General features: G+C 38.7%; 1 protein-coding gene across 1 annotated transcript in view; it reads right to left on the bottom strand.

Annotated features, from left to right (window-relative positions):
- The window catches only part of SLC49A4 (solute carrier family 49 member 4), a 67462-nt gene that overhangs the window by 30967 nt on the left and 22807 nt on the right, over positions 1–13688 (bottom strand). The window contains exon 3 of the mRNA XM_058809413.1: positions 2092–2354. Coding sequence (XP_058665396.1) covers positions 2092–2354 — 263 coding nt within the window. The remainder of the gene's footprint in view (positions 1–2091; positions 2355–13688) is intronic.

The raw sequence follows: 13688 nt of genomic DNA, 5'->3' as shown, positions 1-13688 counted from the left end.
AATCTGTGATGTCAATCTGAGCCTAGTTTTCTGCGCAGCTGTTCAAAAGGACAAATAGTACCCTACCACACCTACCAGGTATTTTTTTGTCCCACAGGTGAACAGAGCTGTCTGTTCACTGTTACCCACCACAGAGCAGCTGTCCTTCCACCTCTGGACCCCATGTGGCACAAGAGAGCACAGGGCAGCAGTCAGAGGAACCTTGTGCCTTCAGCTCTCCAGGGAAACAGGGCTAAGCTGAGACAGAACAAATCCCACGAGGGATTCAAAGCAAACTCCTCTTTGACAGTTCTTAGCAATTTTAAACCACTTGGAGGTTTTCCATCATTACTGTGATTCACTGCAGGCCAGCAATGTTCACAAAGCAGCTCTCTGTCATTGTCTGAACAGCTACAGGGTTTGCAGCTCCTGAAAATACACATCCCATAGGACACAAACACCAGCACAAAGAAACTATCTCTGTTCAAAGCACGTTCAAATACTAAGTGAAAAATACAGCTGCCCCACAAAACACAATTCCTAGGAAGCTGAAGAGCTGCTGCAGAATCATTGCCTGCTGGGACCAGTGATCCCAAACAGGTCTACAAGGGTGTTCCCACATCCTTGCCAGATCAAAAAAGTAGAAAGAGCCCTGCTGAGGTGTGAGGCAGGCAAGACCTGAACCTTGGTGGCAACATCCGTCCCTGTTTCTGAGGAAAATGCTTAGGAAAACCTCCCAAAAGAGAACAGAAGAGAATGTGAATCTGATGCACTGCTGAAGGCAACATTTCTACTGCTACCAGACTCTAAACAGTGGTTACAAGCACAGCAGGTATTTCCTTAGGCAGATGAATTCTTTCCTCTCCCTGTAAAATCTGCAGAGGGAGAGCTATAGCACTTCTCTAATTGCTATGGTTTTCCTCCCCTTATATAGGGCTCCTCAGGACAAAACCTGACTTACTTTCGTTTTTCCTTCTTTCACATCAGACATTTTCATCTGCCAGGAGATTTTCAGAGCCTAACACCATATTTACTTGTGAAAAAGGGTTAGCTAAACCTGAATTTCCTTGTTGTTCCATTTGAGTCCAGTAAAAAGTAGCTTACTCAAAAATACTTGCTGAACTCATGATCCGAATTCTATTACACTTTCTTTAAAACAAACATTAAAGTGGCCCTCGCCCAACAGGAATATTAACTTGACAAATTTCCGTAAGGATAACGTCCAGGAATAAATGATCACAAACAGCTAACTCAATCCACTAAACTTCCACATAAACTACACAGTATATATATGTTAGGACTTCTGGAACACTTAGGACTAACTCCTGGCTGGATTTCAGAGGATGCAATTATAAGAGGGGAAAACCCCTATCAGATGCAACTCTTAAATGCTGTACCAAATTATATTCACTAAAAATTAGAATGTAGACACTTTAGCCACTTAACCAATTCTATTTCCTTAAAGTTTGCTGCTAATTTTTTTGAGTGACAGGAAGAGGCATAGAAACCATTGTAATAAAAAGAGCAAGGATAAAAACCCCAAGTTTTATCAGGCGAATTTTATATCAGTGATTTTTTCCACTAAACTGTTGTCACTTCATTGAAATTGCTCACCAGTAAGAATTACGTGGTTTTAGCTAAAACCAAAATCTATCATGTTTTAATTTCAATGTTTCTGATTCTGTGGATTCTGAAATACTAATTATCTAATCACATTTGAAAGGCACATGCAGGTCATAAATTAAGGCTCAGTTAATGCAGAATAGAATTTCATGCTAAAAGACTATTGAATTTCCATCCTTACAGAAACAGTAGTAGAAACCCAACTTGTCATGGAAACAAATTTTTAATGAAAATTCAATAAGCAAAAACCAGTTTTGAAGCTCAGGGAAACTCCAAGAAGACATTTCTCCCAAGTTCAGCCGATGCAAACAACCGAACTACTTCTTTTCAAGTCAGTCTGTACAAAAGGCTATTTAAAAAATTAATCCTCCTGACTAAATTATCTTCCCCCAGGCAGAGACTAGATCCTGTGCAAACCAGCCACTAGAGGGTAGTGAATCTCAAGCACCAACACACAGGAGAGCACGAAGATTTTGCGTTTAGTCTCACCTGCGTAGAGCACGGCCTCGATGCGGTCCTTGATGTGCTGGGTGTTGGACGGCGCTCCCAGCTGGGCCGTCCCGTTGGGCGGCGGCACCACCAGCGGCCCCACCAGGAAGGCGGCGGCCGAGCCCAGGTAGTTGAGCAGCGAGGCGATGGCCGTGGCCGTGGCGCGCTCGTCCGGGGAGAACCAGGTGGTGGAAAGGAAGGGAGCGGCGTTCATCACCGTGGGGCCCGCCAGCCCGTTCAGCAGCTGCCCGCCGTGGATCAGCCTGCGAGACAGAGCACACGGCACTGAGAACCGCTCGCTGGGGTTTGGGAATTAAATAGGCACGTGAGGTACTGTGGAAAACGCCAATCACTCGTTTTAAAAATTTTAAAAGTTTAATTGTCGGGATCTTTAGCTTGTCAGAGTGACCCCGAGAAAAGTTCCAAAGTTTCTTTTCCCAGCCCGGCTCTTGAAGAAGGAGTCAGAGCTCTTCATTTCTTGGTCTCAAGGTTGTTTATTGTATCTTATCTGTAAAATTCTTTCTCCTGTCCTGCCGAGGTCCATCCAGCAGGACAGTTCCAGGCACTCTGCCTGCCCCTGGGGCAGTGTTATGTCTTTATACTAAAAACTACGTATACAATGTTTTCAATTACTTTCCAATACCTACTAAACTATGGTTTAGTGAGCTTCTACTCTAAACCAATCTGTAAGTGCCAACATCACAGCAGAAGATGGAGGCCAAGAAGAAGAAGAAGGAGAAAGGCTGGACACACCCAGTTCTCTCCATCTTGCCCCCTGAACCCCCATACCAAAAATGCCAAAATCTACTTTTCCACCCTGTGATAGCTTCACTATTATTCTACCTAAACTGTTGTGGCTTGCTGATCTTCATGTAAGGTTGGTAATTTGCTCCACGGGTCATAATCAAAACCACAGGTGTTTTGGGCTCTGTGCCAGGGTCTCTGAGACCCCTGGCAGGGGTCTTGGCTGCTCAGGACAGCCAGAGGGATGTTCTGGGTTCCAACATTTAATAGTAATAAAATGGTTATAAAAATAGTAATATGATTAGAGTAATAACAATTTGGACAATTTAGACTAGGACAATATGAGACAATAGAAACAAAGAGTTACAGATGTCTGGGTACCTTCTTCTGGGCAGCAAAAGCCCGGAAAAGGACACCCATTAACAGAGGATTAACCTTTAAAAACAATAGTCTGTGGCATATTCATACATCTCATACGTGATGCATAAATTCCATTTAAACACAGGATTATGTCTGGTCAGTGTCAACTTCTTCCTCTTAATCCTAACGGCGTCATCAGGGCTGAGCGAGGCAGGAAGTTCATTTCTTCTGATAACAGAGCAATAAATTCTTTTTCTCTGAAAGATTTAGGTGTCCTGTGGTAACTAGCTCACTGCAAGTCCTTTCTTTAAAAAAAGTATCTTACATAGCATAGTTTCTATTTTAACATTATAACCTAAAACTATATTTAACACACTACTTAAGAAAATTAATACAGCATAACTTTCTAACATAACACATATAATATTCATTTTAATATTTGAGAAAAACCAATCATAAAATACGCATTTTTCACAGGTACCTAGTGCTGGAAATGGAGCTGCTGCACAAAGAAATGAAAGGCCTGTGCAAAAGAAGGATATTCTATCCACCAAAAGAAGCCAAATTAGATTGATTTAAAGAATCCAGAGCTACTCTGATCTCATTACCTCATATAAAAGGAGAAGCAAATGTTCTCTTCAAAGCAGAAAAGGAAAAGGGAATAAAAAGAACTTTCTTTCCAGCAAAAAGATATCATGACAGGATATAAAAGTAGAAAAGGTGCAGTAGCAGAAAAGCTTTAAATTATAAACATTGTAAACCTGACCCTCCTGCCTGCATAAATCCCAGCGGAAGATTTAAATTAGTTATGGCAAATCCAAAATTGAAACACTTCAGCAAAATACTCTGCATATTTTTTCACTGCATTATTTATTTTTATTTACACACTCAGATGAGCTCTGTGTATCTACAGATGAGAAGGCTGGGCTGTTAGGGTTTCCAAGAGAGTCATCTTCTGCAGCAATCTGGCCATTCTCAACACACTGCTGAAACAGCCAAGTAAACCCAGATTTTTCTCATTTTTCACACTCATTGGGATTTAACAGATAAGGCTGGTGACAGAACAGAGATAGTACTTCCAAGCACTGAAGTCTCTGCAAAGTTTGGCTTAATAGCAGTACAGTGAACAAATACAAAAAGGACTTTTTGAAGGCTCTCCTACCTGCGGAATTCAGTCAGAAATCTTCCACTTTGACTTTTTCAAAAAGTAATCAGCCATAGAATGCAAAACTATTTCAGAACTTATATAAAAACTTCATGCCTAAAAAACAGCTAGAGAGTCACATGAGATATTGCAACTCTCCAAAGTAAATCTATTCATTGTGCAATAAAGTGGTGGCAGATGATATTTTCAAATGGGTGGTGTTTTTTTAACCATAGCAGGAACTCAGTGTTATTGCTGCAAGACTTGAGTTGTGAGACATAAAAAGCTCCGGCTTGAAAATGGGGAAACATAAGCCAGCATTTAGGCAGGGTTTCAAGCCACAAATGGCTGAATAATATACAGTATGGCAGGAGTTTTTCAAGCACACAAAGGAACACAATATGCAAAAGAAATGCCTACAGACTCTTTATAGAATTAACAAGATCGATTGCAGTAGAAAGGAGTAGATGCTACTGATTCTCAGTGGATTGGAAATTAAATTTTTAAACAAAATTTATAAAAAACATCCAAAAAAAGAAGCATTATTATATATAATCTAAAGGAAACTCTTTCTGAGCTGGGACAGAAATAATATCCACTCTTACTTACAAGCAATTCACTGTTTTTGGAGATTTTTTAATGCTCACACAGAAATGACAAATTTCATTACTAGTGTTGATAATGTGCTTCAGATGGACACCACCAAGGCATGGTCAGGCCTTGTCAATGCTTGTTAAACTCTCACACATGCTAATCCAAAATGAAATGGTTTTAAATAAAGAAAAAGTACTATATAAACAATGCTCTGGTATTTTTCTGGAGGACATATTACATCAATACCCCATGGTTACTCTCCAGTATATTTGGGACAAACCAAGGTATCCTTGTGCACTTTGGTATTTTCATTCTACTTATCTCACTGTAGTTATTCTCAAACTTTAAAATGTTCCAGGCTATTTGCAGAGGTACAGCACATCCCCAGAAACAACTGCATTTCAGTAGCAAATAAGGTAACTACTGCAACATATAATGATTTTATTTTAGTATTTCCTCCTGTTCCAAAGTGAATTTAACGCTTAAATTATGTTCTTGTTACTGTATGTTTGGAAAACTGTGACACCACAAAATAACCTTCATAGCTTTAGGTGTACTACCACTTCTGTTCACTGACACCACTCTGGTGTTATTGTTTTAATCCAAATATGCCTCCTCTGTAGTCATCCTAAAGGCAAATAAAACTCAGTAAAATCAGAAAAGAGTACAATAGTTTTGCAGAATCTATGATCATGTAGGCACTTCATCTGACAGAAGAAGAAAAGTTTTGTAAAAAAACCTCTAAATAAACCATCAGACAAAAGCCCCAGTTTATATATTTTGAAGATTACACAAACATATTCCTACCATGTACTTCAGATTTAGATTATGTCTATCAAACTCCATCATCTGAATAAAGCTCTATAACCAATCTTATACTCAAAGGGAGCAATAAATGTTAATTTTACTTTGCAGATCCCGAGGGATAAAGTAGCAACTTAATCCAGTATTTAAATTCTATATTAGCCTTTTGTCTTTGTTGTTTTGGATTTGTTGTTTTGGTTTTCTTTCAGAGGGTGAGCCAATTTTGCCTCTCTCTCAAAGTGTCTTCTGTGGGTGTTTTCCTGGCTGCTCTCTCTCCTTGTCCTGGCTGGTGTGGTCTGTTCACAGATTTGCATTTTTGGCATTTACCAAGCCTGACATTATCATTCAGGGTAGAGCATCTCTTATCTTCATATTGTTTAATTTCTCAAGTCCAACATATTTGAGTTAATAAACACTTATTTTCAGACTAAATTGCCATCAATACACAGACTACTACCTCAAATATCTCTGCATATGATAACAGCTTAAACCCTATTTTATCTCTTTTTCAATACTGACTTGAATTAAGCTACTTTTTCCTGAGAAAAAGATTATTTGCATGGTTCTTCTGCACATCCTTAACTCATTTCCCCAGAGAGGCAGGGATGAGAGATTCCAAATGCAATTCAGAGCATTTACTAAGATGTATGTAGCAGCTGCTCCACCTGACAGAGCAATATGAACATAACAGTATTGGTGGCTTTTTGCTGTTTGTTACAACATCTTATCAGCACTGCACTAGATTTTGGTCTCACAGCCTGTGAGTCTATTCTCATACACCATCAGTGCTAAAAACTGCCCCAAGACCAAGAGAGGTTTGTTTCTGTTATCCCCTGATTTTCTTCTTGTTTCTGCTACTGGAAAGGTGCAAAGAGGAGCTGCCTTTTCCCCATCACTATTCCAATTTCATACTGCACAAGTTTTCTCTTTCCTGAGGAAAGGGATGAAAAGATAACTTTAGCTCAGGATCTTACCCAGATGGAAAAACATTTCTCAGTCTCATTGCACTATAAAGTGTAATATTCATCTGTTATTTTTCCCAGTGCTGTTTTCAGATGTGTTATTTATCCAATCATAATTTAATTATTTTCATGTATCAAAAAGCAGAAAGCTATTGAGGTCAAATGACAGGAAATAACATGAGCAGAAGGCTTTTTAATCATAATCATGAAAGAGAACATTGGAAAAAAGTTACACCAGAAATTCATTCTCGACTTACAAAATAATTGATGACTGTAGCTTAAAGCAAAATTGAGGAAATAAACATCTATCTAAAATATTTTGTTTCTAACTGTCTCAGTGACCAGGTCAGCACTCATTTTGATATGTCAGGGTTTTTAACATCTGACCTCCCTGGTAATGAATTGATGTGCTCTGCCAAACTTGCAATTTGCAATTGAACGTGAGCCCTTTATGAGCCCTTATAAAGAAAAAAATAATAATTTGAGCAATTATGGTAAATGGTAGTGTGAAATATCACATGGCAGAACATCACAGTAATGAGTAACTTACATATTTACATTATGTATCTATCTAAGAAAATACACATATGGACACACCACACACTTCTGCACAAAATAAAGATCAATTCTGTTCCTAAACTGGCCTCTGAATTGCAAAAATATAGTACAAGGGACAGTTCAAATATAGCAATAGAAATTAGAGAAGAAAAACTCTTACTGTACTATACTGTCACCTCCTTCCCAATTTTTTTTATCAAGTCACATTATAAATAACTTTAATTATGCACTTTTCACCACTTCCCTGAGAAGATTTGATACTTGTATCAAGAACTGACCTGGCTGTACCTGTTTTACTCACTTCTTGCAGTGACTGTTAAAATATCCTAACAGGCAGCAACAAAGAAAACCATGAAAGGCTATAAATGCTGGAATTACAATATACCTGAGCAAACTGGGTATGAAAAAAGTGAGATTACACTGGAAAAAGGTTCTAGTGACTGATGATAATACCATACAGTTAAGATGGGAAAGCACTTCCATTTACAGTCGGGTTTATTTTTCTTTTTCTCCTTGTACAAGTTGAAACTTTGCATGCATGGTCACAGTCACATCAGGTACTGGATTTGTCAAGCTGTTTAAAAGCTGTGTGTTACATAAGTGGTTTTTCTAGGTAAAAAATCCAGACATGTAGTGTTCCTACCACTGTGTGTCTAATGCCTGGACTTAGGAGAATTTTAAATGAAAGAAAATCTCATTAGTTTCTGCTCTCAGATGGGGAAAAAAGGCAACACTGGAAGGAGAACTACTTACTCAAAAATTACTTTTGATACAACGGATTTAAAACCCACAACACTAAAATAAGTATCCAAAGTTCAGTTCTAAGATATGTAAAGTGAACCTTTTCTGGAAAGGCTAAGACTGGAGAAGTTGGATCAGAATTTTAACTGATTCACAGTGTGGAAAAAGCATTTTCACCTTTTCTTTGACAGACAATACAGTGCAGAGCAGGGCTGCCAACCCCAGTGTGTTGCTCTGACTCTCTAAACACAATGACAATTTTCCAGCCCAAGTGGAAAATTCAATCCCTTTGCATCTTAGGAAGAAGCAGAGCTCATTTCAAGAGCCCTGAGAAGAGGAGATTCTGGTGCAGGTTTTGTTTGTGAAACTTCTACCCTGCTTTTCCCACTTGCTGCCATGAGAATTGACCACTTAGTCACTTTCAAACTTCTGTGCAAATACAACACATATAAACTGCAATTCAGTTCTGCCACTCTTGGGGAAAGTGTGAGGAGCAAGGAAGTCACAAAAAGTGCTGATTCTGCAGGAAGACAGGGCTACAGTGTGCCACTTACTGTCAAAAAGGTTACTACATGAACTGCTGAGCCTAAAAATGAAAACAAAAAGCAATTCTGGATAAAGAAGTCGATGTTTTATAGAAATGGATGGCTAATATTTCTTTCACATGCCTGACAATTTCATTCACTGAAACAAGTGGATTGTTCAGCTCTTGCTAATTTGGAAGACAAACAGGTTTATGAAGTGATTAGCTCATTGTGGGAGCTCCTGGAAGCAAATGAAAGAGACCCTTCCACTGGAGGACTTCAGAGAACTTTTGAAGTGCTATTGAACTTAGTGTCACTTCATGGCAACAAAGCAAGCAAATACCTCCTACTCTAGAGTGTCTACACTGATGTGTGATGCAAACTGCTTGCCCAAAAAAAGGCACATGAAAAGCCATGGGCTTACCCACATTATATATTAGGAGACTGATTATACCTCAGAGGGAACCAACATTAGTTCTGTCAACAACCACTTCTGATTTTTCACAATCAAGCTACTAGAAGTGGACAGAGCTTTTCCTTTAAACTCACAAAAATAAATATAACAAAAGAACCTCCTAGTAAGAGGAACTTTTTCAGGTACTTTTAGGGCAAAGAGAATTAGGGAGGTCAAATTCATGCTTTACTGCAATTCACTGCTACATTGTGTGACAAATGCAAATGATGTTTTGTTTATACCCCAAAGAGAGAACAACCAAGGCTCTATGTCTGGAAAAAGACTGGAAAGAAAAATACCTCTGGGTAAAGCAATGAATTCATCTATTAAAAATAACATTCTATAGATGAATTTCATGGAAATGCACTTCCTTTCGGTATTTTCATTAAATGATATATTTATACTATAAAAGCTTTCTGCCTTCTGGATATTCATGGATTGAGGCCATTAGCTTTTTTTTAGCTTGTTTTTGATGCATGTGACCATTGATATGTGGAATAATTTAAAGCTGTTTTTTCCCCGATCAGTAAGAAATATTATTGAAAGCACAAAGCCTGAGTCATTGTTTGGTACATTATCTCCAGAAATAGAATGAAAAAAAAAAAGAAAAACTTAGAAATGCACATTTTGTCATTTTCATCAGGAATTAGGCTCATGTTTTACCCCTGTATGAACTATGGCCTTGGCACAGTCAGTCAGACCACCATGGGAGTGGGCTTAGAAGGGGACACAGCATCTCCATCCCAGGCATCCCAGCCTCACGGCCCTTCTCCCACACTTAAAGAAAACAGCAAACACATTTACAATGGTCTGAAAGCTAGTGAGTTTGGGGATTAAATTTAAAGGATTGGAAAACCAGAGTTACTCCAAAACTTATTACTGAGAGCCTGCTGAGAGAGACAAGTATTTGCAAGGAGAGGAAGCAGCAATCTCAGGCAAAGAGCCTGAGGTGTCCATCACACATCCTGACAGAGGAAAGGGATGAGGTGGGTGTGCAGTGAGACCCCCTGGCACTGTGGTGACAAATTCCCTTGCATCCTCACACTGTGCTATTGTGCAGCCATCACACCTGTCACACACCTGTGGGGGGAGTTCTTCACTTTATCCAGGTTTGAAAGATAAAGGCACATAAAGTCAAAGCTGAGGGGCTTTTTTATTAAGTTCTGTTTTCTTGTTTTTCATTTAAAACTAACCAACTCCACAAACCCATTACTAAAAGAAGAAATATTTAAAGCAACACTAATAGAGGACATGCTCATCAAATATGAACAGATCCAAAGTACACAACATTGTAAACACGAAGTAGGCAATTACATTATGGGCTAATGAGGCAAAACCTACTGAAAAAAATTATCAGGGAAGTGCACCAGGACTGGCTGCTATTTGGGCTGCTGTGGGAGAAAGCTGATTAAGATTACTTAGTATAAAAGAGGTCCTAAGTAGGATTTTTTAGTAAAAGAGTAGGAGTGTACAGGAGATGCAGCAAATTAAAGAATGGGATAAACAAGACCTATTTAAATATTCCTGAATAATTTTTCTTAAGCAAGTGAAAGAGCAAGAGGGTGTTTTGATTATAATGCAGCAACTTCAATATAAATTTGATTAATATGAATTCTTTAAGGACAGAAATTAGCCACCATAATATGACTCACAAACTAAGGCAAAGAGCTCAGTATGATTAAAAAATTAAAAGCGTTCTACAGTTGAGGATACCACCTGCCATTATATGAGATGAAGCTAAATATCCCACAGAGAATATAAATCCTCTTCCCTTCCAGAACAGGCCTGCACTAACTGAGGCCTTGTAGAAGTGCTGCCCACTAAATACTGCTGCAATACCAAGCCCCTTCTGAGATAATTTTAAAACTCCAAGAATTCACAGAGGGTCTGTAAATTGCTAATTCAGCATGCACGCTGGTTGCAGGTGGGTGACACCCACAGTGCCACGGCCAAAGTCCAGGACAGGAGCACAAGGAAAAGAGCATTTATGACCAGAGCTGTCAAGTCATCTCCTTTTTGCACGAGGGCGGATCCAGCTGAAGGAGGAGCCAATGTGGCTGCCCCCCAAGCTGATCAGGAGCTGCTGGTGCATCACAGGACACGTGGCCCCAGCAGTGGCAGGCGGGACCACTGGGCAGCCAGAGGGACACTAAATCACCCCCCACCACCATCAACGAATAAGCAAAGCTGGGAAAAATCATAACCACTTCAGAATACAGGACCTCTTATCTAAAACAAATGCTTTGGAACAGAGGTTAAAAAACAAACTCTGTGTACAAGATGAAGCTGATGGAAGTAATAAAAACAAGATAAACTGTTACATTACAGAGGCATAATAAGTAAGTATCCCCCATGTGAACCTCCTCATGAATGACTTGTTTCCTTTTTTCCCCACTTTCCTGTTTTTCTGATGCCATGGATTAAACCAGCACTGCAACACACATCAGCACCAAAAGCACCAAGCAAGTGCTCAGTTTTAATGTTTTCCCCCTCCGCTTGCTGAGCTACAGCACACAAACAGGTATGTTTATTCATCTTTCTACTCCCAGACTCTCACTTTAGATTAAATTCTTTTTTCATTTCTCTTCCCCAGTGAGGTAGGGAGGACAAAACACTCAGCACACTCTGTCTTTATTCCTTACAGGCTGATTTGTCTCCCTTCCTCTCCTAACAGGCTCTTCTCATTCCCTAGAACACTTTAATTCCTCTTCTCTACAGATGCTCCAATTTGGATTGTTTGGGAGTTTTTGAGCACAGAAGTGTGTTCAGTATTACCAGAGAATACAGGAATTCTAGTACCTCTTTCCTTTACTGAAATAACCTCTTCCAAGATGCTCCTTTGCATATTTCATGCATAAGAATGGTGGCTTATGACAGCCTTAGGATCAGAAAACAAAAATAATTAGATGATCTCATTAATTCTTTAGGCTTTAAGCAACAGAAAAGGGGAAAATGTGGAATTATTAAAGGGTAAGTCTAGCAAGAGTAAAATTCAAACTAGTTTGCAACTAGCTAATAGAACCAAAATATACCAAAGATGTGCTAAGAGTGAATCTTCAAAGTTCACAACAATATATATATATATAAAAAAGAGAAATATTCAAAATCCTAGGAACTGTTAATATTCACAAAAAGACCCATTTATAGGTTCTACCAACTATTGGTGTGTTTCCTATAATTGACTGTGTAAACAACCATTCTGTTTCCACTGTAATTCTCTGTGCTTTTTGCTGGATTCCCAACATACATTTTAATGGTGCTTGCTGCTAAGGACCATCCTCTCACTGCCATGACTTCAAGGTCCTCAGTAACTGCTTCTCTGTTTTGAAATCTAATGTGAAGGACAAACACTACCAGCCCACAGCGTAAAAAGTTCTAATAAATTGCTTAATTAATGTGTTCAATACAAATGACAAATTATGTTACATCCTTTACTTCCATGTCTTTAATTATCCTGCCTTTCAAAACATTTTAAGAAGTCTTACATCACACAATCAGTCTTAAAAGCCAAAGTTTTATGGCTGTGGGCTGATTTCTTAATTTTATTTCCTTCTTTTACACATTTCAGCTCATACAGCTTTTTGCCTAGATTTAAGACATAAGATGTATGTAAATCTATTCCTAGACACAGAACACAAGGTAAATATGAAGTGCTATGTGGAGGAGAAAAAACAACTCTGATTTAATCTATAAAAAATGGCCTCTGAGTAATGTTAATGTTCAGGATAAAATAATCAAATCCTAAAAGAATCCAATGAAAATATTTACTCAATGACAAGCAAGTGTCAGAAAGGAAAAGACTGGACAAAATGCAGGCAAAAAAGCATTAGTGATGTTCTGGTAAGCTTCAGGGAAGGGAAGAAGATTCAGGAAAGTACAATTTGGTAATATCTTTCTTTCCTTTATGTTCTATGTAATGTATATTAAATGTGAACTAAATAAATAGGTGTGGCAAATGAAGTTTTCATAACTTTTAAAAAGGAACAGTAAATTTGGAGTCAAATTTACTGTCATATATCTGGCACATCTGACGAACCCAGAAGCACCCCGTACCTAAGAAAAATTCTTTTCAACATCCTTGTATGATAGACTCATTAACCTCATAGATTGCTGGGCTGGGGAGGGAAACAGGTAAAAGCATATGTGTATATGAGAGGGACTTTATTAGTCCATTTAAAGGATGGATCCTCCATCTGACATGCAAGTTCACACTTTAACATTTTCACCATGTACTCCCACTTTGCCTGCACTGAATTCAGGCAGTTCTGGCATGGATTTCCAGTACAATTTTAAGTCACACACTGTCAGAGAACAAAAATTCACCACAGAAAATGTACAGCTGCTTCAAGAGACACAATGAAATGTGCAACTTGAATTTTCCCTCATATGCATAGTGCATATCAAATGTACTGAAAAGAGAGGTTAAGGTCTGTGTTTAAAATATGACTTGGAGGACTGGGCATGGTCTTAGTCTGATATTACATACATACTACAACCAAAAGAATAATTATGGACTAGAAAGGGGATTAAGAATACACTTGGATATTACAGGTCTGCTTGAGATAAGGAGCATAAAGCAGCCAGGATTAATGCCAGTCTTAACAGTGATTTCCTTATGTCTATGACTGCTCTGATAGGTGGTGGGCTTTAGTAGCTCTCCTTAATGTTAATCACAAGAGCTCAGGGAGCTACAAAGTACAAACCCCCCAGTC

This window comes from Ammospiza caudacuta, chromosome 8 (genome assembly GCF_027887145.1).
Source record: "Ammospiza caudacuta isolate bAmmCau1 chromosome 8, bAmmCau1.pri, whole genome shotgun sequence".
Lineage (NCBI taxonomy): Eukaryota > Metazoa > Chordata > Aves > Passeriformes > Passerellidae > Ammospiza > Ammospiza caudacuta.
This window is presented reverse-complemented; position numbering and strand designations above follow the sequence as displayed.